The sequence below is a fragment of the Copadichromis virginalis genome, linkage group LG18 (genome assembly GCF_057382275.1).
Source record: "Copadichromis virginalis isolate Kocher_CV1m ecotype Utaka linkage group LG18, C_Virginalis_male_GT1.1, whole genome shotgun sequence".
Taxonomy (NCBI): Eukaryota; Metazoa; Chordata; class Actinopteri; order Cichliformes; family Cichlidae; genus Copadichromis; species Copadichromis virginalis.
In genome coordinates, this window is record NC_140635.1 from 788,854 (window position 1) to 814,267 (window position 25,414).

Below are 25,414 nucleotides of genomic sequence, written 5' to 3' on the forward strand. Positions count from 1 at the left end.
TACTTAGACGTAATTACATATTAAAAGATTTCCAAAGGGAAGAAATCGAAAGAATAAGAACTGATTATATCGCCTTCCCTATCCCTCCTAAAGGGAAAGAAGTCCAATTTAAAATCTTGAATAAAATTTACCCGACAAATAGACTCCTTGGTGCTAGATTCAAAATAGAAACGGGTAATTGTGTATTTTGTGAAACAGAAGAGGAGGATTTGGACCATCTATTCTTTTGGTGCAATTTTATACAAATATTTTGGTTGGATTTTCATACCTGGCTTTATTCCAGTGGGATTCAAATTACCCCATTTACCTTAAATATGATAATGTTTGGAGTGTTTTTGAAAGAAAAGAAAGCTAATTATGGTGTTAATGTGTTATTAGTCCTGTGCAAGCAGTTTATACATAAATGTCGTTTTTTAAAGACCAAACCAACACTGGCTTACTGGAAAAACGATTTAAACCTGTTGGTTAAATCTTTGACCTTAGTTAAAAAGAAAAAGGCTGCTTTTTTGTTTCCTTTGTGGAAGATTTTGATTTAGTGAGTTAATAATCTGTTAAATTATGTGACCCCATCTTTATATTTTCTTTTTACTATGTATGAAAGTTGCTAATATGTAAGGAATGTTTATTCTCTGAATCTGTAATATATGGTGCATTTTGTTTGTATGTTAATATTACTAATTTAAAAAAAAGCGTTCAGAAAATGGCCGAAGGTAAAACTCAGTATCCCAGAATCCTTTGCGCGTTACGAAAATTTCCCGGCATGCCGTTCAGCAGAATCCGAGAAGAAGACGGAGCGTCATGATGGAGTCTGGTGGAGGTTGAAGCAAGCAAACGTGCTTCGATCCGAACTGAGTGCAGTCCGAGACGCTCGTGCTCCTGAGGAGAACCACTTCACGAAGCCCCGCGGCGCTCCTTGAGCGCGCGCTAGTTACCTACCTACCTGCTGCGGAGACTGTCGGTGAGTTCATGAGCGCAGTGGCGCCTTGTTGTTCCGCTCCGAGCCGCCATTTAACCCCGTCCTGCAGGCGTCCGCGCGCACCTGGCACACCTGCGCGGGCTAGGCTCACCTCACCGTCTTAATCCCACCTGTATCCGCGCCGAGGCTCACGAGTCCCACGGAGCATTTTCCCGGAGGCGCGTGCTAACGGTTAGCACCCGCTAGCACTATTAGCCGAGTTAGCCGCGTTAGCCCAGCTGCAGCCGGAACCGCTGTGTTTAAATCCGGGATAACCCCACCCCGAGCCTGCGGCGGGTTTTCACCGCAGGTCAGCGTCAGGTGTTCTGTGAGGTGTCCGCGTTCCTCAGGTGGTTTCGGTGGCTGGCTCTCACTGCAGGAGTCCGTGTGTGCCGACATGTGATACCATCAGCTCCTCCACACTGCGATCGCTTCACAGCGTTCATGGTTAGTAAAGTTTATTTAAACCGCGTTTCTCCTGAACATTTGCAGCTGCTCCTCAAAGTCCACAGCCTGCGGGTAGGATGATGACTCGGGCTGAAATCACTGCAGTGTTCGGCTCCTCCACGGCAGGCAGGAGCGGGTTACCTGTCAGGTGTACTGTTCAGGTTCCTTCATGTAGCAGCAGAAAGGCCAGTTGTAAATGCAGATAAAAACAGGTCAGTGAGAGTGTATATGCTCACCTGCTGTGTAAACATGCGTCTGATTCATTTATAAATATTAAATGAACTACCTGCATATACAGTCAGCATTGTTTGCTCTAACTTTTAAAGTTACAATAGTGGACTACAGATGGCGTAGAGTAGCTGTGAGGGTGGTGCAGGAGGCTCTGTGGACTGGTGTGTTTGAGATCTGTGGGGAGAGTACGTGTTACAGGCAGGAGCAGACCTCAGAGGAGCTTCATGGATGTAGTGAAGGAGGACGTGCAGAGGGTTGGTGTGATGGAGGAGGACCCTGAGATAGGAGGAGATGGAGGCAGATGATCTGTTGTGGAGAAGCCGAGGGGAGCAGTTGGATGATGATGATCTGTGACTCCAGGATATCTCCATTATTTTACAGCACAGTTTAGTCTTAGAACCTGGGACTGATGTGCTTACAGAGGGATCAAAGCCTGCATCCAGCCTGGCCAACGTCCGGCTCTTATCACAGTTGGACTGTTTTGGCCTCCAGCAGGTATGAGAATGAGACGAGGAGTCAGCAGGACTGATTCATTCACAGCACAGAGAATGATGTGATTGGCTGTGGATGAGCAGGTTCAACTGAGGGGGACAAACACTTTGGCTGCGTCCACACTGGTGCCAACATGAGTGCAAATTTGACAGTGGTGACCATTGAAATCACTGCTGTTGGTGCGAAGTGGGCGGGCCATGAAAAACTCATGGGACAGAAGCAACTACCAATGAGAGCACAGGATACTGCTGATAAAAACGTTAGACCGTAACTTAGGCAACCAAAGTCTGGGGTTTTCTGGAAGCTGCCGTCTGTCATTCGCAGCGAGCGAGCGATCCCGGTCCGAGGGCTTCTGAGAGCTTCGCAGCTGGATGAGGCCGAATGCTCCGGGGAGTTTTCCCAGGATTCTGTGACCTTAGTTTCCCTGAACTTCCTGTTTCCTGTGAGCATTTCAGCAGCTCTGCTTTGACTGTGGCACGCGCAGCTTGGCAGGGGTTAACGTAGGGCTGCTCGATTATGGCAAAAATGATAATCACGATTATTTTCACTGAAATTGAGATCTCGATTATTTGACGATATTTATTTAACCCTTTAAGACCTACTATAGAACCAAGTCCGCCAGAGCTTATATTATATTTTTACATGTTGTAGTGCCATTGGTGGGAGCATTTCAAGTTGCTATACAACTGTTATAGCCCATATTTTAATAATATGTATGCATTAAGTCCATAGTAACTACATTAATTGCAAAAAAGTGCAATAAACTACAAAAAATTAGAAAATCGTTTTTGGTTTTTTTCTACTTTGAGAAATTTAAGAGGTTTATCCCTCAAAACTTTAAATACAATAAAGTTGCAAAAAATAGTTTACAACAACAGGAAATTTATTTTGAGTGTCTTCATAGTTTTATTTTGGAGATACAGCAATTTTTATATACTGCAGGAAAAACAAAAAACAATCCTATGATGCAAATTTGCAAAGAAAACAGCATGTGCATCAAAATAAACTATTTCCAGCAGTGCAATTTGAGTTCTAAGCATCCCAGAAACTATTCAGAAAAGTCAAACATGACTTATAAAAACACCAGTATAGGCTTTTAAGGCCTACGAGTAAAAAAACTACAATTTCCGCGAAAATGACGTCGCTTCCGGTTTCGGCCAGGAAATGGCGGACATGCGATAGTTCGCGCTGACGTCTGTTTCACTGTGGGAAGTGTTACGAACAGCTGATCGGATCGGCAAAGCGTGTTTCTGGAATATTATGTTTTTGTTCCTGCAAGCGCTTTTTATGCAATTTTTGCAAAGCTTTATGTGGAAGGAAACCGTGACCTAGGACAAGCTGATGGCATCAGATGCAAGTACAACTCCTCTGGTTTATTGCGCTAGCTTACACGGTTCAGGTTCTACAGGGATTTAAAAATAGTTACACAAAACGGAGCGTGCTGCTCTGACCGGCTTTAAAGGGTTAACAATGACTTTAAAAAATAATATAACATAGTGTGCAACACCACTGAAGTTTTTTTACCTCTCTTTTCCAAATAACTTCTGCTTAGCTTTCCGAGCTTCCCTCGGGTCCTCTTAATCAGCGGTCTCCAACCTTTTTTGCGCCACGGACTGGTTTATGCCCGACAATATTTTCACGGACCGGCCTTTAAGGTGTCGCGGATAAATGAGGGAGGGGCTAATAATCGGCTCCGTCATTTTTAATGATCGTTGAAAGCCCAGATCGTAATCGTGATTAAAATTCGATTAATTGAGCAGCCCTAGGTTAACGGTCTTCTTCTGTGTTTTTGAGTCTGGGCGCTAGCCTTACTGTGACGTTGTCTGTTTGTTAAAATGTTAATGTGGCGCTGGTGTGATCGTACAGACGGCTCAGAGGCTGCCGTAAAGACGTGGACGTGAAGCACGCTGCAGGCACGCTGCAGGCACGCTGTGATGCTGTTACTGTTGCAGTCTGGTGACATGTGAGGACGTCAGGTGAACATGTCTGTCTGTGGCCTGTCTATCAGACTGCGGGTGGGCGTCACTCTGAGGTTAGCTGAATGTGGGCCAGTTCAAACACCTGACCTTCGCAGGTGTTGCACGTCTGACAGGAACTATGACGCGTTGGCGCCCTGCTGTTGTTGCTGCTGTAATAAGCACAGTTCAGGGGTCGGGGCTGAGGTTTGAGCTGTGGTCCACCTTCTCTGGTGTTTCACACGATTACTGGAGAAACTGAGGCAGGTTGTTTTTGTCCATGTCTAAAATAATGACGTTTATGTTGGTGACATCACCTGGTAACAGCACGAAGGCGTGTCTTAATCCAGGACAGACATAGATTAAGACCTCGCGGCGCCGGCGCTCGCGGTGTCCTGCGTTTGTCTGTTTTGAAGGTTAAATTCAGTTGTTTTTTTGCTGTAAAATTCTTTTTGAAGTTCATTTTTTGTTTCGTTCTCACGAGCCCCTCCAACTTTTGAAAAGCTGGTCCCGGTGACTCTTATTTGGGGGAGGAGCTTAAAGTGTTTGCGTCTTCCTGGCGCTACAACAGGAACAGACTGTTTGCTCCTCCCTTGCGAAAACGAGCTAACCGCAGTCTCTCTGCCCTCCGTCTGCAGGTTAACCGGTCGCCATGGCGACGGACGTGGGCTCACCGCAGCGCTTCTTCCATATGCCGCGTTTCCAGCACCAGGCGCCGCGGCAGGTGTTCTACAAGAGGCCGGACTTCGCCCAGCAGCAGGCCATGCAGCAGCTCACCTTTGATGGCAAGCGCATGAGGAAGGCCGTGAACCGCAAGACCATCGACTATAACCCGTCCGTCATCAGATACCTGGAGGTGCACACCTGTAAAGCTAATGCTAAGCACGCCGTGTAGCATGTGATCGGGTTTCAGGCGTCACGCTGTCTTTTCTTTCTCTGCAGAACCGTTTGTGGCAGCGAGACCACCGAGACTTCAGGGCCATCCAGCCCGACGCAGGATTCTACAACGACGTGAGTCTGCCAGCAGGGGGCGTGGCAGCCCCGACCCTCTGTTACACCCAGCACACGTGTCATACAGGAGCTCCCGCCCACAGCACACGCCTGCTGTGCAGCACGGCTCTGTTTGCGCAGCACGAGTTTGTTTTCACCTGATACGAGTCTGAAATTTCTCGCTCTCGTCTCGCCCGCAGCTCGTTCCTCCCATTGGCATGTTGAGTAACCCGATGAACGCCGTCACCACCAAGTTCGTGCGAACCTCCACCAACAAAGTCAAGTGTCCCGTGTTCGTCATCAGGGTGAGCCGCATCACTTCCTGCTCACCTGTTTGTGGCATAGGGATGTGTGTTGTGGCCGTTTGAGGCGTGACTGTTTGTGCTTCCTGTCTGTCTCCAGTGGACTCCCGAGGGCCGCCGCCTGGTGACCGGAGCCTCCAGCGGGGAGTTTACTCTGTGGAACGGACTCACCTTCAACTTCGAGACCATTTTACAGGTAACCAGCCGTCCCACTGTCCTTCCCAGTTAAGACTGGTTTGGACAGGAGGGTCTGAATCACACCTTTAAGTCTCAGCAGGCTTCACTCGTCCCTAACGCCCCCCCTCTCCGTCCTCCCCCTGCAGGCACACGATAGTCCGGTCCGGGCCATGACCTGGTCTCACAACGACATGTGGATGCTGACGGCCGACCACGGCGGCTACGTGAAGTACTGGCAGTCCAACATGAACAACGTGAAGATGTTCCAGGCTCACAAGGAGGCGATTAGAGAAGCCAGGTTTATACCCAATCTCCCATTCTCTGTAGTTCTGGCCAGTCTGTGCTGCACGCTGTCGGCCACACGGGGGCGCCACCTCCGCTCTCGCCACATTTTGTGTTTGTTGTGGTCGAGTAATGACAGATGTAAGCGTGTGCTGTTGCAACACTGCAGTGATCTGTTGTTCATATTCTACCTGCTGTGGCAAATGAGCTGTTATCTGTGTACACAAATAAAGTGATCACATTGATTATCTGCTCCGGGCGCGCCCCGTGCTGTCGGTGGAGAGGAGATCAATAAAGGCTCCAATAAAGTTTGAGGAGGGATCAATAAAGTAAACTGTAGCTGTTTAAATAAAGGTTTGAACTCAAAGTCTGCACCTTAAACACAGGGATCCTACGTTTCCCATAATGCAGCTGGGCAGTCGTCCTTCCAGTTTGTTACATCATCAGGGTACAAATGACGTCACACAGCAGGACCGTTTGGTTCTGGTTAGTCAGGCTGAGGGAGAGGCTGGGACCAGCAAGCTAAACTTTGACCCCCAGCAGGAACACCTGTACAGAGTGATGTCATCAGGTGTGCCACTCCTGAGTCCTCTGCAGGTGTTCCTGTTACTCTGTCCACCGTCTATGTTGACAATACCAGGAACATTTGGCCAAAGAGCTTTGTCCTTTTAGAGTCAGGGCAGGACTACGTTACCCACAATCCACTGGTTTCTCCAGCAGTGCAGTTGTAGAACTGTAGTTATTAGTCCGAGGCAAGTCCACAAGGAAGCTTAGCCTAGCTTAGCTCAGCGGCTAAATAAAACACGAACTTGTACGTGCGAGGGACACCATGCTCATTTAGCCTCCTTGGAGACCGGCTCAGATTGGGTCCAGTTCCTTCAGCCTGTCTGTGATTCTGTCAGTGATTCTGAGTTGATGTTATTGATTGGTCTGTTTACATTTCCAGCTGCACATTAAAAACAGCGACGTCATCCTGAAACGTTGATTCTGTTCATCTGTACATTTTCAGTTGCAGAAACGTTTCATCATCATCAGGTGACTTCTTCAGTATCAGCTGACTGCAGGTTTCATGATCAGTGACATGTTCGTTGGTCAATGGTGAGGTTAATTTGCATATTAACGATCATGAAGGTGACCTCACCGCCCATTGCTAGTCAGAGGGGCGAGTGTCAGTCATTGTGCAGATGTGCTGTTTATAAGGAAATCTGCAGTCAGCCGACACTCGATGACCACGCCGACATGCGTCTGCACTGAAAGCGTCCAATGAACAGAATCAACTTTCCTTACCTGGAAGATTGAGCATGCATCAAGACACGATGATGTCACAGCGTTTGATTGGTTATGTTTAAATTAGAGTTTTACACAGCAGAGGATGATTGGTCCGTTGCTCACTCAAACTAAACAATGTTCACCTCAGGACAGCTGTTGTTAAGTCTTATTCACCACCTCATTGCACCACCGTAAATGTGTTTAAATGTGGTTCACACGGGGTTTACAACTGAACAACCACCTGCTGCTGACTCGCTTCAGCCTTTGTTGTTCCTCGTGTTCATGCTAAGCTAGGCTGAGCTCCAGCCTCACAAATGAGCTGAAAAAAACTAGAAACTGCTAGCCTAGCTTAGCACAGGAACTGGGCCCATGGGTAAAATGTGTCTGAGGTCATGTGGAGTTCAGATGGTTTAAACATGATGAGAGTGACCTCTCTAAACTTCAGCAGAGACTTTAAATGGTGCCAAAACCAAAGCGAGTCAAACATAAATGATGTTTTTAGTCTTCAGAGCTCAGCTTAAGTTCTTCTCCTATTTGTGAGGCCGACAAACGGCTCGTCCTCTGCGCTGAAGCGAAGGCGTTACCTGCTCTCCGATTGGCTCTGCTAAACAGTCGTTTGTGCAGAATTCAGGTTTATTTATAGAGCACATAATTTCAACAGCAGTCGCCCTGAGGTCTTACAAGTCCAACCTGAATGCCCCGCCCCTCCACCCCCTCACCAGCTGTTGGTTATGAGACGAAGCACTTTAGTATTTCATAATGTAATTTTATTCTTCACAGATTAAATCTTCTGTCAAAGCTCCTCTTTAACTCTGTCTTAATAACCTCGGAGCCTTGCAGCCTGCTCATTATACGCGGGAGTGGGCGGGGCAGGTGGTGGACATCGTAACCATGGCTCCCTGTGCAGTTTAGGACGATTGTGGCATACGTGCGCTCGTGTATTTCATGCGCTTTATTCTCGTGACCATCAGCTGATCCCAGTTCCTGCCACCTGAGCAGCTGCTGTGCACCGCCTGCAGACCAGCTCGCTGTGTCTGGTCCCACCTGAAGCTCCTTAACCTTCAAGTTACAGCCGAGTCTCTGAGTGGGCTGCTGTCCAGGAGTTTCTAATCATATATTAATGTTAATGTGGAAATGCAGCCAGTGTGATCAGGAAGGACAGTCAAGTGGAAAAAAGAATTCCAGAACATAAAGTGTTACGCACGGAGAGAGGCAGCAGGGTATTTTTATTTTTAAGCTCCACCTGTCACATGTAATCGATGTGCAAACGTACAGTGCTCATCTTCAGAGCTCCGACACACAGAAAGAAGACCGAGGCCCTCTGCTGGGCACTGATGGTACTGCAGGAGGGTCACGGGGTCGTCTATGATGAAACTCTAAGCTGGAGGGTGAAGTTGAGCGTGAATGGTCAAAGATTAAAGTGAGTGATACAGATTTGTGCAGCGAGGTCGTTTCAGTCTGAGGATGGCCGACGGTGGTGACTCAGCCGGGTCAGGGTGCTGAGACGTCTGAGCGGGACGTCAGATGGACGTGTGTCTGGTTTTAGGTCACTCTCGCTGTCTGCGGTGCGTTTGCTGATGTCGCCATAGGTTTGAAATCCTCCGTCGGCGTGTCATCAACTGAACGCCCACCTTTTATAAAGCCTTCCTTCACCTGCTGCTGCGATCATGTGCCATACCTGTGGTGGCAGTGATGCCGGTGACCTGGACTTGGTCCAGAAACCTCCGTTCCTGGTTTAACTGTTGAGCCATGTTTCAGGAGGAGCAGGTCCTGGTCCTGGATCGGCCTCACATAAGGTCGAGGCTCACTTCTTAAATCTGAAGTCAGGTGTCTTCATCGTCCCGGCGCACTCGTGTTTAACCCAGACGTGTTTCAGAAACGCTTTTCACCAACAGGAACGCGTGGACCCGAGCTCACAGATTTATCACGTTCAACCTGAAGCAGCACTTTACAGGAACGACGAGCTCCGTGAGCCGAGTGTGATGTCAGGGCTGCTGCGGGTGCACTCGGCTGGTCTGGGTTCTCTGCATGAGCGTTTCAGAGCTGTAACAAAGTTCCCGCGCGTAGGACTAATGGAGGTTATCTTATCCAAATACCAACAATGGAGGCAGAATAGAATAGACTAGAATGGCCCTTTATTGTTGTTGTACAATGACGTTATGTGTGCTCCACTGTGCAGGAGCAAAGTAGACGGCAGGAACAGTGGAGGTCAAAGTGCTGGCAGAACAGACTTGGTGTGAATAGTCTGTGTGTGGGAGTGGGCTGAGTGATGAGGGTCACAGCTCAGATGGGGGGGGGGATTCTGCCTAAACAGTCAGGATGGCCCAGGGGAAGAAGCTGTTAGTGAGTGTGGAGGTGTGGGATCTGATTGACCTGAGGCTCCAACCACAGGGCAGCAGGTCAAACGGGTAGTGGGCGGGGTCTCCTGTGATGGCCCTGGTTTACCTGAGACAGGAGGATCTGGGGATGGCCTCCAGGGGAGGTGTAAATGAGCGTCTGTGCAGCCTTCCTGTTCTCAGTCGTGGCCCCCGAGGACCAAACACCAGGCAGGAGGAGAGCATGCCGAGGAGCAGGCCAGCAGCAGCTCCTGGTCCAGGTTATTCTTCCTCAGGACACAGAGGACGTGCAGCTGCTGCTGGGCCTTCTTTACCAGGGCGATGGTGTCGTGGGTCCAGGTGAGCTCAGCGGAGACGTGGGTGCCCAGAAACTTGAAGATGGAGGCAGATCACCCACTGATCCCTGATCACTGTCCAGGCTCAGCTGTGTCCTCCACGCCTGAGCCCTGTGCAGTGTCACTCAGCATCCAGCAGGTGGAGCTGTTTGAGCTCCTCAGAGGAGGAGGAGCAGTTCAGCCTGTAAAACCTGCAGATGAAGAGTAACTGAGTACTGTTACTCCAGTACAGTACTTGGATAAGAAACCTCAGATATCCAGATGTGGTGATGTTTGTGTCCAGGCTCGTCAGCAGCAGTGAGGCGTTCAGGTTCAGTCGTAGACTTTTGGGTCCTGAGCGAACTGAGACAAACGCGTCAGTGAACTCGTGCTTCAGTCTGTTTTATTAAAAGAAGGAAATGATTGGCTCATAAGGAGGCTGCAGAAAGCAGCTCAGACTCAAACGTGGATGAGTAGGTTTGCACAAAAACAGCTGGTCGTGGACAGATGTGAGGTTGTCATGGTTACAGTAAACAGGATGGATGTTGTTTCACAGGACAGCCGATCAGTCTGTTTCACTGACTCACCTACACGAGGTGCTGGAACCTGCACGTTTAGACTTTCTCCTGAAAATGGTCGATAATATTCTTCACGTGGTCGTCGCGCTCCGTCGTACCCGACAGACGAACCTAAGAGTTCAGGTCTTCCACAGGAGGCGGGAAGAGTTTTTTTTAAACGTTAATTTAAACGTTGACGCGTCTGCTGAAGGTCGTCGCTGACGTCGCTCAGCTCAACACGATGTAAATCAAACAGCTGCCGTGACAACAGGAGTTTAAACGCTACGTTTCTCGTCCAGCTGTGCGTGGCGTCGCTGTAATTAAGCTGTCACTCTCAGCCTCTGTAACCGACCAATCACAGCTCTCCTCTTTTCCTTTATCTGCTCCCAAACTGCTGTTCATTAGACCAGATGCATGATGGGAACAGAAACCGCAAGCAGTGAGTGTTGGGAAGTCACGGCGTGGTTTAGAAAGGATGTGATGTCAGAGTTCAGCGGCACGTTGTTGGGTTGGCGAGCGTGATGTCATTTATTCAGCGTTGCCCAGGTGAGCACGAGGCTGTGGCAGACTCCCCTGTGAGTACTTTTACTGCAGTACACAGAGTACTTCCTGCTGGGTGGTTAATAATCCCGACGTAGAACCAGAAACGCTGAGCGCTGATTGATCAGCTGATTGATCACCTCCACTCTCCTGAGCGCCCACCCCCAGCTCCTCTTCCCACATGAGTCATGTGACCAGTCTCAGGTGACTGTTAGCTGTGGTTCTCAAGTTGTGGTGCGGCGCCCCGCGATGGCTCATGAAGGGTAAAGCTGATGATGAATTGGTTAGAAAATTGTGACCTCTGACCTGAGGGGCTCCTGGATGTTTCTCTGTGTCGCATTATTGATGAGTCTGATCTGTGATTGGTTGCTGGCAGACAGGTTTGTGACTCCTCCCCTCTTCTTTATCTTTAGTTTCTCTCCGACCGATAATAAATTCGCCACCTGCTCAGATGACGGCACGGTGCGGATCTGGGACTTCCTGCGCTGCCACGAAGAGCGAATCCTCAGAGGTAGGAACCGAACAATCAGAGGCCCTTCAGCTCCGCCCCTTGCTGTCATGTAGTCCTCACCCGTGTGTGTGTGTGTCTCAGGTCACGGTGCTGATGTAAAGTGTGTCGACTGGCACCCCACCAAAGGCCTGGTGGTGTCGGGCAGCAAGGACAGCCAGCAGCCAATCAAGTTCTGGGACCCAAAGACGGGACAGAGTCTGGCTACACTGTGAGTCCCCCGCTGACCTCTGACCTCTGAGCCTGATGGTGTGTTTAGGACGCGTAGATGATAAACTGAGGCGTTATCGCTGAAACGAGAACAAAGACTGAAGTCGAAAAAACAACATTAATATAAAATAGGAATTTCTATGAGCACAATCTGACAGGTGTGTCTCTCATCAGCCACGCCCACAAAAACACGGTGATGGAGGTGAAGTGGAACCTGAATGGTAACTGGCTGCTGACAGCGTCACGTGACCACCTGTGCAAGCTGTTTGACATCAGGAACCTGAAGGAGGAGCTACAGGTGTTCAGGGGACACAAGAAGGAGGCCACAGGTGAGGGTGGGGCACGCTTAACCTGCATGTTAACGTCTGGCCCCGCCCCCATTCTCACACTGCTCTCTCTGTTTTTTCAGCGGTGGCGTGGCATCCTGTCCATGAAGGCCTGTTCGCCAGCGGAGGCTCCGACGGGTCGCTGCTCTTCTGGCACGCAGGGTATGACGAGACCAGTGTAGGCCACGCCCACTCGCTCCTGCCATTTTTAATACACTCTCTTAGCTCCTGTTCTCACCAAATTGGATGGTCCCACACATCGCATCCATGTTTAACCTGAGGTATTGAGTATCATTCTGCATGATTGGCCAACAAATCTGTGTGGGCGTGGCCTCAGCAGTTAGAAGTCTATAAAGCAGAAGCAGGTGTGCTCAGGTTACTAAACCGGAGTAATAGCATCACACAGCATCACGACCTTCTGCAAAACAATTGTCTCCGTTGGTGTTGTCAGGGTGGAGAAGGAGGTCGGGGGGATGGAGATGGCTCACGAGGGGATGATCTGGAGTCTGGCCTGGCACCCACTGGGTCACATCCTGTGCTCCGGCTCCAACGACCACACCAGGTACTCGCACACCTCGCCATGGTCTTCATCTTTCTGGCTGCCTCTCCTCCTCCTCCATGTTGGAGTGCAGCTGCTGATGGTTGTCCTGGTTCAGAACCAGCAGGCGGTCCTGGCTCCTCAGCAGAACCAGGACCGCCTGCTGGGGAAACATGGAGGCTGATTCCTAGAGTTGCTCTCTAAAGTCTTCTGTCTTTAACCTTCTCAGCAAGTTCTGGACGAGGAACCGGCCGGGCGATAAGATGAGAGACCGTTACAACCTGAACCTGCTGCCTGGGATGTCGGAGGACGGCGTGGAGTACGGTGAGCCGTGGAGGACAAACGACTGTCGGCGTTTGCAGGTTTTTCTGTCCTCAGCTGATTCCACTGCGCTCTTTTATTTTCAGACGACGTGGAGCCAAACAGCATCGCCGCCATCCCCGGGATGGGCATCCCCGAGCAGCTGAAGGCGGCCATGGAGCAAGAGCAGAGCAGTAAGTCTGACCTCCGTGAACGAGACATTGTTTGTGCTGCTGCAGGAGGAGCCAGACGTTGTTTCAGAATAAACGAGGTTCTGTTTGTAAGTCGTGGTTCGTTTTCCCCGAGCGTTGGCAGTCAGAGGTTCACTCCTCGGACTGCAGATGAGGCTCACGCTCAGGAAACGGCTCACCGCTGACTCAACGTCTCAGAGGACAGAAGCGGCTGAACAGGGAGCACGGGCGCAACTCTCTTCCTCACACAGGTGTGACTCTGTCCACAGGTAAAGAGGCGGATCCTGAGGTGGAGATGTCCATCCCTGGGCTGGACTGGGGCGTGGACGAGGTCATGGGCAAAGACGCTAAGAAGGTCCCTCAGAAGAAAGTCCCGTACGCCAAACCGATCCCTGCGCAGTTCCAACAAGTGAGCAGTCAACTCGCCGCACTTTAAACTCCGCCTCCTGAAGGCGCGGTCGTCGGCACACTGAATGCAAATGTCTCTCTCCTCACAGGCCTGGGCGGAGAACAAAGTGCCGGTGATGCCTCCTTCTGGAGATCTGTCCAAAGACAGGAAGGTGGAGCAGAAAGTGGAGATGAAGAAGAAGACTCAGGCGGAGATCGAGCAGGAGATGGCGGCTCTGCAGTACACCAACCCCATGCTGCTGGAGGTGAGCGCGTCTGCCGCCGCCGGCCGATTGCCCATTCCACTCCGATCGTTAGAGTTCAGCTGTAGCTCAACCTGATTAATCCCACGGAGAAAAAACACCCGCTGCGCCTCGGAAACGTGAAGCGTTAACCGTGTTTCTTTAGCTTTGTTGTGAACGCCGTCACCTTCAACATTTGGTTTTACTCCAGAAGCTGAACAGCGTCTGTTCTTGCCACTGTGGTCCCGTTTCCACGGTGACCCGAAGCCTCCTTTACGCGTCCTCGATCACTAACGTGTCTCAGCTTGTTTTAGGAAAGTGTGAGAATTCCTTTTGTTGCCATGCAAACGCATCGATAGACGATCAGAGCGGCTATGAGACCTTCGTAGGAACACTGAAGCCTTAATGAAACCTCACGTCTGCTTCCTCACCCTGATTGTTTTTCTCTCTGCAGCAAATGAAGATGGACAGAATGAACCAGATGAACACGGATGGCAACATGGGCCCCCCACAGGGACAGGGCTCGATGCCCCCCTTCCCGGGCCCCGGCGGTCCCGGGGGCTCCATGCCTCCTGGTCAGCAGGGCTGTCCTCCAAACATGCCTCCTCAACAGATGTCCAACACCATGGGCCCCCCAATGGGCCCTGGAGGCATGCAGCCTACATTTATGGGCCCTGGACAGATGGGCCCACCCTCTGGACCCCAGTCTCACCAGGGGCCCCCTCAGAGCATGATGGGGCCACCGGACATGCAGGGGCCCCAAGGTATCCAGAGACATCCCGGCCCCCCAAGAAACATGGGCCCCCAGGGGTCCCATGGTATGGGACCCAGAGGGATGCAGGGGCCCCCTGGTGGCATGATGGGCCCACCCCCTCGAGGAATGGGTCCAAGAGATCCTCAAGGACCCCCACCTCAGGGGGCCATGATGCCACCTCAAGGGAACCTGATGGGCCCCCAGAGTTCTATGCAGGGGGGGATGATGGGGCCCCCACCAAGGACACATGGGAACATGCCCAACAACTATGGCATGGGCAACATGCAGGGGCCCCCAGGAGGGATGCACGGACCTCCAGGAAACATGCAGGGGCCCCCTGGTAACATGCAAGGACCCCATGGAAACATGCAGGGGCCCCCTGTTAACATGCAGGGCCCCCACGGAAACATGCAGGGGCCACCAGGAAACATGCAGGGACCCCCGTACATGCAGCACCAGGTGAGCTCCTGTAGATGTTTGGCTGGTCCACAATCAGCCCTGTGTGTGACAGACTGACGCTGACTTTATGTGGTCTCTGCAGGGTCAGAACTCGGGGCCCATGATGCATGGGATGGGGCAGCAGGGGCCAAACAACAAAGGTAAAACTGTCCTGAGTCAGATGTGGCTATTCTCAGGGCTCCTGTTCGGGGCTCTGGTGTATTTTGCCTTCTTGAGTCCTAACAGTCACTGTTGACTCCTTTTATTCATCAGACCCTCGAGGGCCACCTCCAAGCCACCACATGGGCCCTCCGGACCGGCAGGGCCCAGGGGCACCAGACCAGGGCTCAGGGTCATACTGGGGAGACAACCAGCAGGGCCGACATGGGTCGCAGGACTTTGACGGAGGCCAGGATTTCCACAGCAGAGAGGAAGGCTGGAGGCCAGGACCAGGATATCAGGGGGGAGGAGGAGGAGGAGGCGGCGGCGGCGGCGGCCACAGGGGGGCAGGACACCGAGGAGGAGGGAGTGCAGGGAACTGGGGACCCGATGAGCGGTTCGGTGGGGAAGGCTTTAGAGGACGGAGAGATGACAGGTGAGTCCCTGATCACAGACTGTAATCAACGATGGTTGTAGGGTCATGCACTGTGCCTGAAGTCCAGCAGGGGGCGTCTCGTGCTCACCTGATCTCTGAGAATCGTTTCCTGATGAGTTTGTTCCAGAACCTCAGAGTGTGGCCTTGGACTGTTTCAGGTACAGAGGAGGCGGCCCAGGCCGGCCTGGCGGTCGAGGTTACCCCGATGACTACGGCGGCCAGGAGGAAGGTTTCGATGGCCCTGAGGAGATGGGTCGAAGCTGGGACTCCGGAGGCCACGGGAGGCCGCCTCGAGGAGGTGTTCCGCCCAGAGGAGGAGGTGAGTCTGGTTCTGGCGTGCCCCCTGCTGCTGAGTCCCTCTTACTGCAGGCTCAGGAACGCCAGAATCAGGTCCGAGTCCACACAGTCCAGAAAACCTGCAGCTGAGGCTGAACTCTTATTGTGGCGGTGCCTCTTCCTGTCTGTAGGTCACGATGGTTATCGGGACGGGCAGCAGATGCACGACGGGTCGACTCCGACCGGTCGAGAGCGCCCCTCCTCCATGCAGGGGATGGACATGGCGTCGCTTCCCCCCCGCAAGCGTCCGTGGCAGGATGGCCCAGGAACCGGCGACCCGCGAGAACACGAGTCAGAGCGACCCGACGGAGGTGAGCGACGTGTTTTCAGTTTTGCTCTGCTGTAACACTCTCACCTTTTTAAAAAACAGCTTTTGAGCTGATATTTAAATGTTTTAAAAATGAATCCTCATCCCGCTCTGTGTTGTCGAGCAGGTCGCCCGCAGAGGGAGGATGGCGGTTATGGCCCGTCTGGTCGAGGTGGGCGGGGCGGTTGGGGCCCCGTAGGAGGCCCCAGGAGAGGAGGACCGCCACCCAGAGGAGCACCAAGGGGGGGCCGGAGCCGGTAGTCTTAGAGAAAGAAGAAGAACAAAAGTCCCATGATCCTCCTCTCCTCTGGTCATCCCCCTGCTGGTCCCTGCACAGACTGAGGGCAGGGCTTCCTGCTGGACTAGTGGTCATGTGACAGGCTGAGGCCTGTTCTGGCTCGTGATTGGTGCTGCAGAGACTGTACCGGCGTCTTTTATTCACCTCGTCTGCAGCGTTTGTCCTTTTGTAACAGATTTCTATGTTTGTGTTTTCACTGAGGTGGACAATAAAGATTCACACTTCAAACTCGTCACAGCGACTCCACCTGTGCACGGGGGGGGGGGCGGCATTTGTCTGTTTTGTTGTGTTTGAATAAAGTTTTTCCTGTGGTGCTCCAGCTCAGTGCTCAGAACTCTAAGAATCTCTGAGGCTTCCCCTGAACATTAGAAACCAGCTGTGAAACTTTATTTAAAAGGATTTTGTTGGGGTGGTTTTGATAGCGCGGTGCGGCCATGCTTGTGTCAGGTGGTTCATCGCTGATCTCGTACAGGTGAGCACCTGTTACAGGACGTCAGGTCCTTCCCTGCGTTCAGGGCTGAATCTGGCTCATCATTAATCATAGCTGAACGTTTCATTTCCTGTTTGATATGTAACCTCACTGTGTAATTACTGAATAAAGTTTGTACCCCGGGAGCGTCACCTGACCTTCAGAGAAGCTCATGTGCAGCCGACTGCAGTCTTCACCTGAAGGACGCACAGGTGGACGCAGAGCCTCACCTGAGGGCCGTCACGTTCCTGGAGACACAAATGGACCTTAAAGTCTGTCCTCATCCTGGTTTCACATGGACTCTTCGGTTTCGGCGAGTCGGTGTAGAACCTCTTAGTGAGTGTAAAAAAACCTCCTCGCACGACTTCCTCCAGGAGCAGTGTGGTGATAATCAGAGCTCCACGTCAAACAGCACTGATCATTAAACAGTTTGCAGGTCTCAGACTAAGCTCGTCAGAGTTTAATCTCCTTAAAATTCAGTGGAACCTGCTGTGGTTTAGTTTAAACGTACTAAAGAGACTTGACGCCTCACTTTAACACAGCTGAAGTTTTTTCCCTTCAGGTTCATTAACCAAAGCCTCGCTGCGTTCAGTCGCCTCCTTTGTTTTCTCTGTGATGTCAGTTTCATCATTAGTTTCATAATGTGCTGCTGAAATTTACATTGCCCTCCAACTGAACACTGTGGCTATCAGGCCGTGACCTCTGACCCCTCACACAGGAACTTCCTGTGATGATGCGTTCAAAGACCTCTGCTGAATCTACAGGTGGCCCACGTCACAACATCATCATCTTCACCCCCTGATGTGGTCAGACTACAATGTGCCACATGTTTAGAAAATAAAACATATGAAGCCAGACAGATGTTCAGGTTGTTTTTAATCTCTGTGTCAAACTTAAATCACATTTATTTTAAAAAACACAAAACACCTGCATCAGAGGGAAATTCAGTTTTTAGTCTTTGTTTGGTCCTCAGTTCATCACCAGCAGCCTGGCCCTGCTGCAGGTCAAAGGTCAGGCTTTAGTGTTCTCATGAGTCCTGCAGGTCAAAGTTCAGGGTTCAGTGTTCCTCTGCAGTAAGCCATCAGCAGTCAATAATCAGAGGAAAGTCTTGACGTTAATCCGGACCCTGGACATTCCACAGCAACCCCCCCCCCCCGGATGCCCGGGTCCCGGTCAGATCGGCATGGTCTTCCCGGTGACGGTCCTCCTGATGGCGGACGCCGCCATGCCCCCCATGAAGCGGATCCCGGCGCTGCCTCCGGGTAGCAGCGACACCAGGCAGCCGGCGATGACGGCGACCTGCAGGGCGGCTCCCAGGGCGGTCAGCACGGTGCTGTGGAGGCTCAGCGCCGCGTACAAGGTACCACCGAGAGCACACAGGTACACGGCGGCTCCGGGGGAGGTAGGGAGGCCAGCGGCCAGCCTGCTGGGCCCGCGGAGCACCGCGGCAGCCGCGATGGCGAACACCGAGCCAAGCGACCAGAGTAGCGCGAACTTGCGGGCGTAGAGCAGCAGCAGCGGGGCATACAGCGCCGACAAACCGAAGCAGAGTGCGGAAAACGACACGCACACGCCGAAGGCCAGCAGCCGCTGGCGGCGGCTCATGCCCGGCAGGCAGGGATCCGGTTCGGCCGACCACGGCCACGACAAGCCGCCGCTTCCGCCCGAGCTCTGTCCGGAAGTGCTGGCGGACCACGGGCTGGACCACCGGCCGAACCAGCTTCCCGGGACGGGCTCCGGGTCGCCCAGGTCCACCGCGGTGCTGGAGCCGGACTGGGAGATGGTCTTTGCGCCGCCGCCTTTGGACTGAGACAGGTACTCCTGGAGCTGTCGGTTCAGGTCTGCCATGACGGCCCGGCTAACAGGCTAACTGCTAGCAAAATACTTTTTCTTCTTCGCTGGTTGCTCTCCGAGTCTCCCTGCAGCTCAGCGAGCCGCGGCCTCCCGGAGGTCAGAAATAGAACTGCACCTGCCCGGAGTTCACCGGCAGAGGGAGACACGTGACGGGCTTTGTGACGTCACCGGATCAAACCGAAGCAAAGGCCGGGAGTCCGAGAGAGAGAGAACGAAAATTAGATTTAAATAAATAAAATTAAACTGCGGTGAAAAGGGAATTCCCCCAGTGTGGGGGAAAGTTTATATAATCAAGTCAAACACTCTTATTTCAACATCAGTGAAGCCTTCAGGGCCATATCAGCAGCTGTCAATCAAACTGCTCTTAGTGATAAATTCACACTCATTATGATGGTGTGTGTGTGCTGGAGTCTGATTTCTCCTCTTCAGTCACATGACTTCAGGACGTTTTCAGCTGTTGTACTAAAATTAACCCTTCAGATGATTGGCTGAAGGACTGACACACACAGCCATCTAGGGTGTGTGTGTCACTCAGAGCAGCAGTCAGAGGACCACCGGGCAGCAGGTAACACACATGACACACATCTAAACCCATTTAAATGCAACAGTCATGATTTATTTAACAAAAAGCCAAAACAGGAAGCAGTAGAGTCCATAACTGAGTTCTGTATCATGTGCTCCTGCATACGTCTGTCATAAAAACGTCTGTACAGGTGACAGCAAACTGATGAAAGGACAACATCAAAGTGCAGCTCGCACCAGCAGGTGTGACGTCAGTGCTGTCGTCTGACTGCGTTGGCGAGAGTGAGAACAACAAGCGTAAACAGTCCGATCCCTCAGGAAGTAGCAGGGGTGGACTTTCTCACACGCCGCTCTGTTTGGTTAAATAAATATGACTTCAGATTATTTCTTATTACATCCTGACATGTGACCCAGAATCCTTTAAACATCGGAACTAGGGCTGGGTATCGTCACTGATTTCTAGAATCGATTCGATCCACGATTCGATTTAAATCTGGGAAATTTTGACAGTCAGAAATTCAGATCAGTACATTTACATATTTTTGTATCAATAAAAAGGAAGCTGACACACGCAAGACTTTATCACAGGTGTGAGCATCACAGCAGAGGCCTTTGTGTCAAAGTAGCTGAAGATAAAACACAGACAAACATGGAGGTGATTTTCCTGTTCTGGATTTTATAAAAATATTCTGCAGTAGATCAAAAACGAAAGAAAATCATTAATGAACATATGAACATCACCTCTGACGTTACAGCGGTTTTGTTAGAGACACAGCTAAGCGTTTTGCATTTTGAATAATTTTAAAAAGTTTACATTTGTTCAGTATTCAATCAATTCAATCTTTATTGGCAGACTTCATGTCCATAAAAACAAGACAGAAACACCCCCCCTCCCCAACACAAGGTATAAACTATTAAATATATATATGTATATAAATAAGTATATAAAGCATTTGTAAAAATATAAAACCATAATATACATAAAACACAATTACTTAAAATAAACCAATAAATACACAAACACTTTAACCAGTGCTTTCTCAGACTGGATGAGTAACAGGAACCACTCACTGTCGGATCTGTTGAACAGCAGAAATGAGGTTTTCTTTTTGGAAGAATGTAAAAGGGGAAAAAAACAACAGCTGACAGCCTGTAAGAACGGTAGACTTGTGCGTAACAAGCAAGCGAACAATGCAGAAAACAGATTTTTAGACGGGAAACTGATCTTGAAGTACAGAGAGAGAGAGAGAGCTGTGCATCATGGTGGAAGCAAAACAGCAAAAGTCAGAGTGAATTCATGACGATGTTTATGTGAAGCTTAGTTCGGATCTTCTTTTGCTGCTGGTTCGGTCAATATTGTTTGGAGAGACATCAAACTAACAGCTTTAGAATCAGCGCATAAAGGGCGTGAACACAAAGCTCGACCCGCCGACAGATCAGAGTCAGCGAGCTGTCGGCTTTCAGCCCCGACCGTGAGAAAGGCGACATCTCACTGATTCTGATCCGCGGGTCGCGCTGTGTGTTTAAGTCTATGTGCAGAAGCCGTGTTCCTGCTCTCATTTACTGTCTTAACTGTTTGGTGGTTGTTGAAATTTTGTGAGATTTCACCAGAGATTCTGGTATTCCAGACAAAATAAGTTTATATTAAAAAAGCGATTCAGGATTTTAATGAATCGATTTTACGTTATCCAAGCCAGAATCGATTTTAATCGATAAATTGATTATAAAAACCCACCCCTAATCGGAACCAGCATCACACAGACACGCACACATACCTGCTAATCCAATCAGAATCCTTCTTGTATGGTCTGTTTGTTCTGTAACCTCACAGCAGCCATATTGCAAGTTTTCCTGAAAGTATAAATGGGTCTGGGCTCCAATGAGCTAATACTACAGGCAGGTGAGTTTTAAAAACATCCTTCCCTCGTACAGGTGTTTGTTTGAGATCAGCCGTAAGCGTGTTTATTTTAACACGGAGACTATGGCGACTAAGTCAGTGCTGTCCCTGCTGGACGTCAGAGGAACTGCAGCTGCTGGTGTTTTAGAGTTGGAGGCTGATGTCTGTGTTTCATTTGTGCTTCAATGGAGGTGTGAGTGCATTCACATGTGTGCTGTTCTGTGATTGGCCAGTGCAGGCGTGAATTCACCGCTCTGAGCTGCAGTAATGTCTCTCTGTGTCTCCAGCAGATGGCGGTCTCTCAGATTACCCCCACCCTGTTTCTCAGTGGGGCCGACGCCCCTCTGAACGCAGGACTGGTGTTGAAGAAAGGCATCACTCTGATTGTCAATGCCACACTGAGCCACGCCTGCCCCGCCTACCCAGGGGTGGAGTGCCTGCGGGTCCCTGTCTCCGACCTGCCGAGCGCCCGCCTCGGGGATTACTTTGACTGGGTGGCTAAGCGTATCCATGGTAACTGTGGCGGTGGGACGCTGGTGCACTGTGCTGCCGGGATGAGCCGCTCTCCAGCACTGGTGATGGCGTACCTGATGCGCTACAGGGGCGTGACGCTGCGGCGGGCACACCACTGGGTCCAGGAGAGCCGGCCCTACATCCGGCTGAACGCCGGCTTTTGGGAGCAGCTGTTGCAGTACGAGAAGAGGCTGTACGGGAGGAACACCGTCAGGGTGGCCCCAGAGCCGCCACCCAGGACGCCGCCTGGGACACCGCGGCTGGCCAGGTCTCAGCAGCAGACGGGCCTGCTAACACTGGTGCCCAGGTCACCGCTGATGTCACGTGCTCAGGTGACATCATCAGCAAACAGATCCAGGAGGGGATCCAAAACCATCAAAGTCTGAAATTCAAACACCTGGATCCTCAGAGGGATCCCTGCGCACACCTCGGTCCCTGCACACACCTGGATCCCTGCGCACACCTGGATCCCGCACACACCTGGATCCCCGCACACACCTCGGCCCCTGCGCACACCTGGATCCCTGCACACACCTGGATCCCCGCACACACCTCGGTCCCTGCGCACACCTGGATCCCTGCGCACACCTGGATCCCGCACACACCTGGATCCCCGCACACACCTCGGCCCCTGCGCACACCTGGATCCCCGCACACACCTCGGTCCCTGCACACACCTGGATCCCTGCGCACACCTGGATCCCGCACACACCTGGATCCCCGCACACACCTCGGCCCCTGCGCACACCTGGATCCCCGCACACACCTCGGTCCCTGCACACACCTGGATCCCCGCACACACCTCGGTCCCCGCACACACCTGGATCCCCGCACACACCTGGACCCCTGCACACACCTCGGTCCCTGCACACACCTGGATCCCCGCACACACCTGGATCCCTGCACACACCTGGATCCTCGCACACAACTGGAGCAGGTCTCTGAGCATGCTCAGTTCTTCTCACTTTCTCCCGGCCGGTTTCCCTCTTCATGTTTACATTTTCACTCCTCCTCACTCCTGACCAAGCTGACACATGGCCCCAGGCCCTGCTGAGCCCACCTCAGCACCACCAGCATTGACTATGTGTTGTTCTGGCTTTGAGTCTAATGATGATTCTGTTCAAATGTAAAAGTATGAAATAAATGTAATAAAAAACGTATAAGATTAGAAAAGACTATGCGTCCTCTTGTACTAACAAAAATAAAAACCCTCACAGAGGCACTGTGGGACTTTTTCCTGGCAGATGTTGGTTCTTATATCTCACAGGTACAGTGACACAAAGACGTACACAACAAAACAACAACAAAAAAGCTAGTGCTGTCAAGAGATTAAAAAAAAATAGAGATTAATTAATTATGATTTTTAATTAATTGATCTAATTAATCTCTTTTTTAATCTCACCTAAAAATAGCTGAGGAAAGCCCTCAACTTATTGTGGCAGACCAAAAGACTGATATAACAAAGAAAGTGACTTTATAAAGTCATTTATTGTTTAACAAACGTTAAACAGATGCAACCATTTACATACTGTTGTATTCTTTTGTAAAATAAGTGGAAAAATAAATACAAATAAAATCAAATAAATTAAGTGCTGCAAGTTAGCACATCAGAGTTGCTCTTTTCTGAGCAATACAGCACTGAAATTCCTCTGCTTCAGATAATGAAAAATAAAACTGACATTGCAGTGCTGCAAGTTAGCACATCAAAGTATTCTTCCATCACAAAAAAAAAGTGCTGAACATCAAGCAATCTATTCTAGTAGGCTACAAATGACACAGCAGCTATGCTGACCACATGTGTCTCATTTCTTCTTCCTCAGCCAGTCGCTAAGACACACCAGCCTGGTAACATTTTCTGGAAGCAAGGCTGCCCTTTTCTTTTGCACTATGTGGCCTGCAAGGCTAAAGAGTCTCTCACAGGGTACAGAGGTAGCTGGGGAGGCCAGGTACTTTTGTGCTAGGACTGACAGCTTTTCATAGACTCCTGAGTGAGCATACCACCACTGCAGGGGACAGTCATCAATACTGATGCTGGGTTCTGCTCTGTAGCGCTGCAGCTCTCCAGACTCAATTCCATCTTCTGAGTCAGAGTCAGACCCCAGAAGGAGTTCGCTCCTCCTCTTCTTCTGAGCTGGTCCATCATCCTCTGTGGAGGGCTGGAGACTATCTGCTCTTCTGGGCTCTGCTGCCTGGAGCATATTCTCCAGAATGGTCCACACCTGAATGAATGAATGAATGAATGAATGAATGAATGTGATTAAAACTAAGTGCTTTTTTTATTTTATTTTATTTAATCTTGTAAAGAACTTTGTGTTCCATATAATAAATAAAAGTTTGATTTGATAATGAATTGGACTCATTAGTCCAGCTTAACCTTATTGTCCTACCTGTTCCCTCTTTTCTCTTGGAAGACATTTCAAATCCTTAAACCGTGGATCCAATGCTGTGGCCACCTCGAACCATATCTCGTTGCCATTAGCTCGTCGTGCTGCCAGATCCTTCTGGAAGGCATTCTTGAACTTCACCACGTAGGCAGGATCATCATCAGTAATGTCCATGACACGGTACAGATGGCGAAAAGCAGGCAGCACTACAGAGCAAGAGACGTAGGCCTCACCACCCAGCAGCTCTGTCACATACCTGCAGAGGTGGAGAGGTTTGCTAAATAAACCTAGCTGGATTCATTTAAATCAAAGTGTAACTGATTTCCAATTTAATTGTCCTTAAAAGTTCCTTGTTATGTTCATTAATTTTGATTTTACACATGTAACAGTAGTTTATATAATTAAAATGGGAAGGTGTTTATTTGAACTTACTTGCATGGTTCAAGCAGGAGCTCCAGCCTCTGCAGTTTCGCCCACTCAGCTTCGGTTGGCAAGACCAACCTGTGGTTCTGTTGGTCCAACGTAGCCTGGACAGCCTCTCGGTTACATAGGAGGCGTGAGACCATTGCGAGAGTCGAGTTCCACCTGGTGGGTACATCCTGTATAAGTTGATCGCTCTTCTTTCCGAGTGCTACTTGTTGTTGGTTAAGTTCTGTGGTACTCGCAGGGCTTTGTGACCAACAATCTTGCGGCACTTTGCCAGTACACCGATAAAACCACTGCTATCGAGACATACCGTGATGGTCCTCTGGAGAATGTGAGCATTGCAGGCGATGTGCTCATATGGAAGTGCTCTCATAGCAGCCAGCATGTTTGCTGCGCTGTCTGTGCCAATGGTGGATATCTTGTTTTCAATACCCCAGTCATTTGCTACCTTGAGGAACTGTTCGGCGCATTTATCAGCAAAGTGCCTGGTTTCTGTTCTCATGACGGTCAGTGCAAATGAGTTGAGGTTCCACTCACTATCAATAAAGTGTCCAGTCACCCCAAAATAGCTGTGGTTGCCAGCTGAGGTCCAGTGATCTCCGGTTATAGCAACAGTTGGGAGAATCCTCCGCCAAAATCTCAAGTTTGTTTTTCTTTTCGCCGTCGTACATTTTGCTGATTTTGGTCGTTACTGTAGTCCTGCACGGCGGCTTGTATGACGGGTCATTGGACGCAATTTGCAACACCTCTGTCAATCCTTCGTCCTCTACTATATTTATCGGCCTACAGTTCATCGCTATCCACTTGGCAATAACATTAGTCAGCCTGTCGGTCGCAGACTTGCTCATACGAGGGGTATTCTCTAGTTTTGTTTGGCGAAAAGCTTTGCTCTGGCTTGCTATATTGCTAACGTCTTCACTGCTAGCTGTTGCTGCACTCGCGGCTGGGTGCTTTGCGTTGAGGTGATAGGCCAAACTTGAGCTGCTTCGGTGGTAAGCAAACTCCTTCTTACACTCTAGGCAGACCACTTTACCTTTGTCAATGGTGCCGTCGGGGCGTTTATGAAATACAA

At 50.4% G+C, this 25,414-nt stretch overlaps 4 protein-coding genes across 7 annotated transcripts; 2 read left to right on the plus strand and 2 right to left on the minus strand.

The window, feature by feature from the left end:
- The first annotated feature begins 751 nt into the window (after nucleotides 1–751).
- On the plus strand, nucleotides 752–16,510 carry wdr33 (WD repeat domain 33). Of its 3 annotated transcripts, none has more exons than XM_085440195.1 (21): nucleotides 752–958; nucleotides 4,719–4,936; nucleotides 5,023–5,091; nucleotides 5,271–5,375; nucleotides 5,473–5,568; nucleotides 5,696–5,847; nucleotides 11,261–11,358; nucleotides 11,440–11,566; nucleotides 11,740–11,894; nucleotides 11,975–12,053; nucleotides 12,343–12,453; nucleotides 12,659–12,753; nucleotides 12,837–12,923; nucleotides 13,190–13,329; nucleotides 13,418–13,573; nucleotides 14,004–14,762; nucleotides 14,845–14,902; nucleotides 15,015–15,336; nucleotides 15,495–15,655; nucleotides 15,804–15,983; nucleotides 16,107–16,510. In XM_085440195.1, exons 2-21 carry the CDS (start codon nucleotides 4,733–4,735, stop codon nucleotides 16,238–16,240), a joined length of 3,288 nt encoding a protein of 1,095 aa, XP_085296321.1. In that variant the 5' UTR covers nucleotides 752–958; nucleotides 4,719–4,732; the 3' UTR covers nucleotides 16,241–16,510. The 3 variants fall into 3 exon arrangements, with proteins under 3 accessions (XP_085296321.1, XP_085296322.1, XP_085296323.1); XM_085440196.1 differs by lacking the exon at nucleotides 752–958 and adding an exon at nucleotides 971–1,402; XM_085440197.1 differs by lacking the exon at nucleotides 752–958 and adding an exon at nucleotides 1,444–1,614.
- A 1,095-nt stretch (nucleotides 16,511–17,605) lies between these two features.
- sft2d3 (SFT2 domain containing 3) lies at nucleotides 17,606–18,654 on the minus strand. Its single transcript, XM_085440284.1, has one exon. The coding sequence runs from the start codon at nucleotides 18,592–18,594 to the stop codon at nucleotides 17,920–17,922; it is 675 nt and encodes a 224-aa protein (XP_085296410.1). The 5' UTR covers nucleotides 18,595–18,654; the 3' UTR covers nucleotides 17,606–17,919.
- A 67-nt stretch (nucleotides 18,655–18,721) lies between these two features.
- Nucleotides 18,722–21,928, plus strand: LOC146686816 (dual specificity protein phosphatase 18). 2 transcript variants are annotated; one of them, XM_085440285.1, is made up of 2 exons: nucleotides 18,722–19,165; nucleotides 21,307–21,928. In XM_085440285.1, the coding sequence occupies exon 2, from the start codon at nucleotides 21,310–21,312 to the stop codon at nucleotides 21,916–21,918; it is 609 nt and encodes a 202-aa protein (XP_085296411.1). In that variant the 5' UTR covers nucleotides 18,722–19,165; nucleotides 21,307–21,309; the 3' UTR covers nucleotides 21,919–21,928. The 2 variants fall into 2 exon arrangements, with proteins under 2 accessions (XP_085296411.1, XP_085296412.1); XM_085440286.1 differs by having other exon boundaries at nucleotides 21,310–21,928.
- A 1,073-nt stretch (nucleotides 21,929–23,001) lies between these two features.
- On the minus strand, nucleotides 23,002–24,578 carry LOC146686817 (E3 SUMO-protein ligase ZBED1-like). The gene is made up of 3 exons (XM_085440280.1): nucleotides 24,349–24,578; nucleotides 23,920–24,172; nucleotides 23,002–23,751 (listed from the first exon to the last, which is right to left on the minus strand). The coding sequence occupies exons 1-3, from the start codon at nucleotides 24,480–24,482 to the stop codon at nucleotides 23,335–23,337; spliced, it is 804 nt and encodes a 267-aa protein (XP_085296406.1). The 5' UTR covers nucleotides 24,483–24,578; the 3' UTR covers nucleotides 23,002–23,334.
- Between the last annotated feature and the right edge of the window lie 836 nt (nucleotides 24,579–25,414).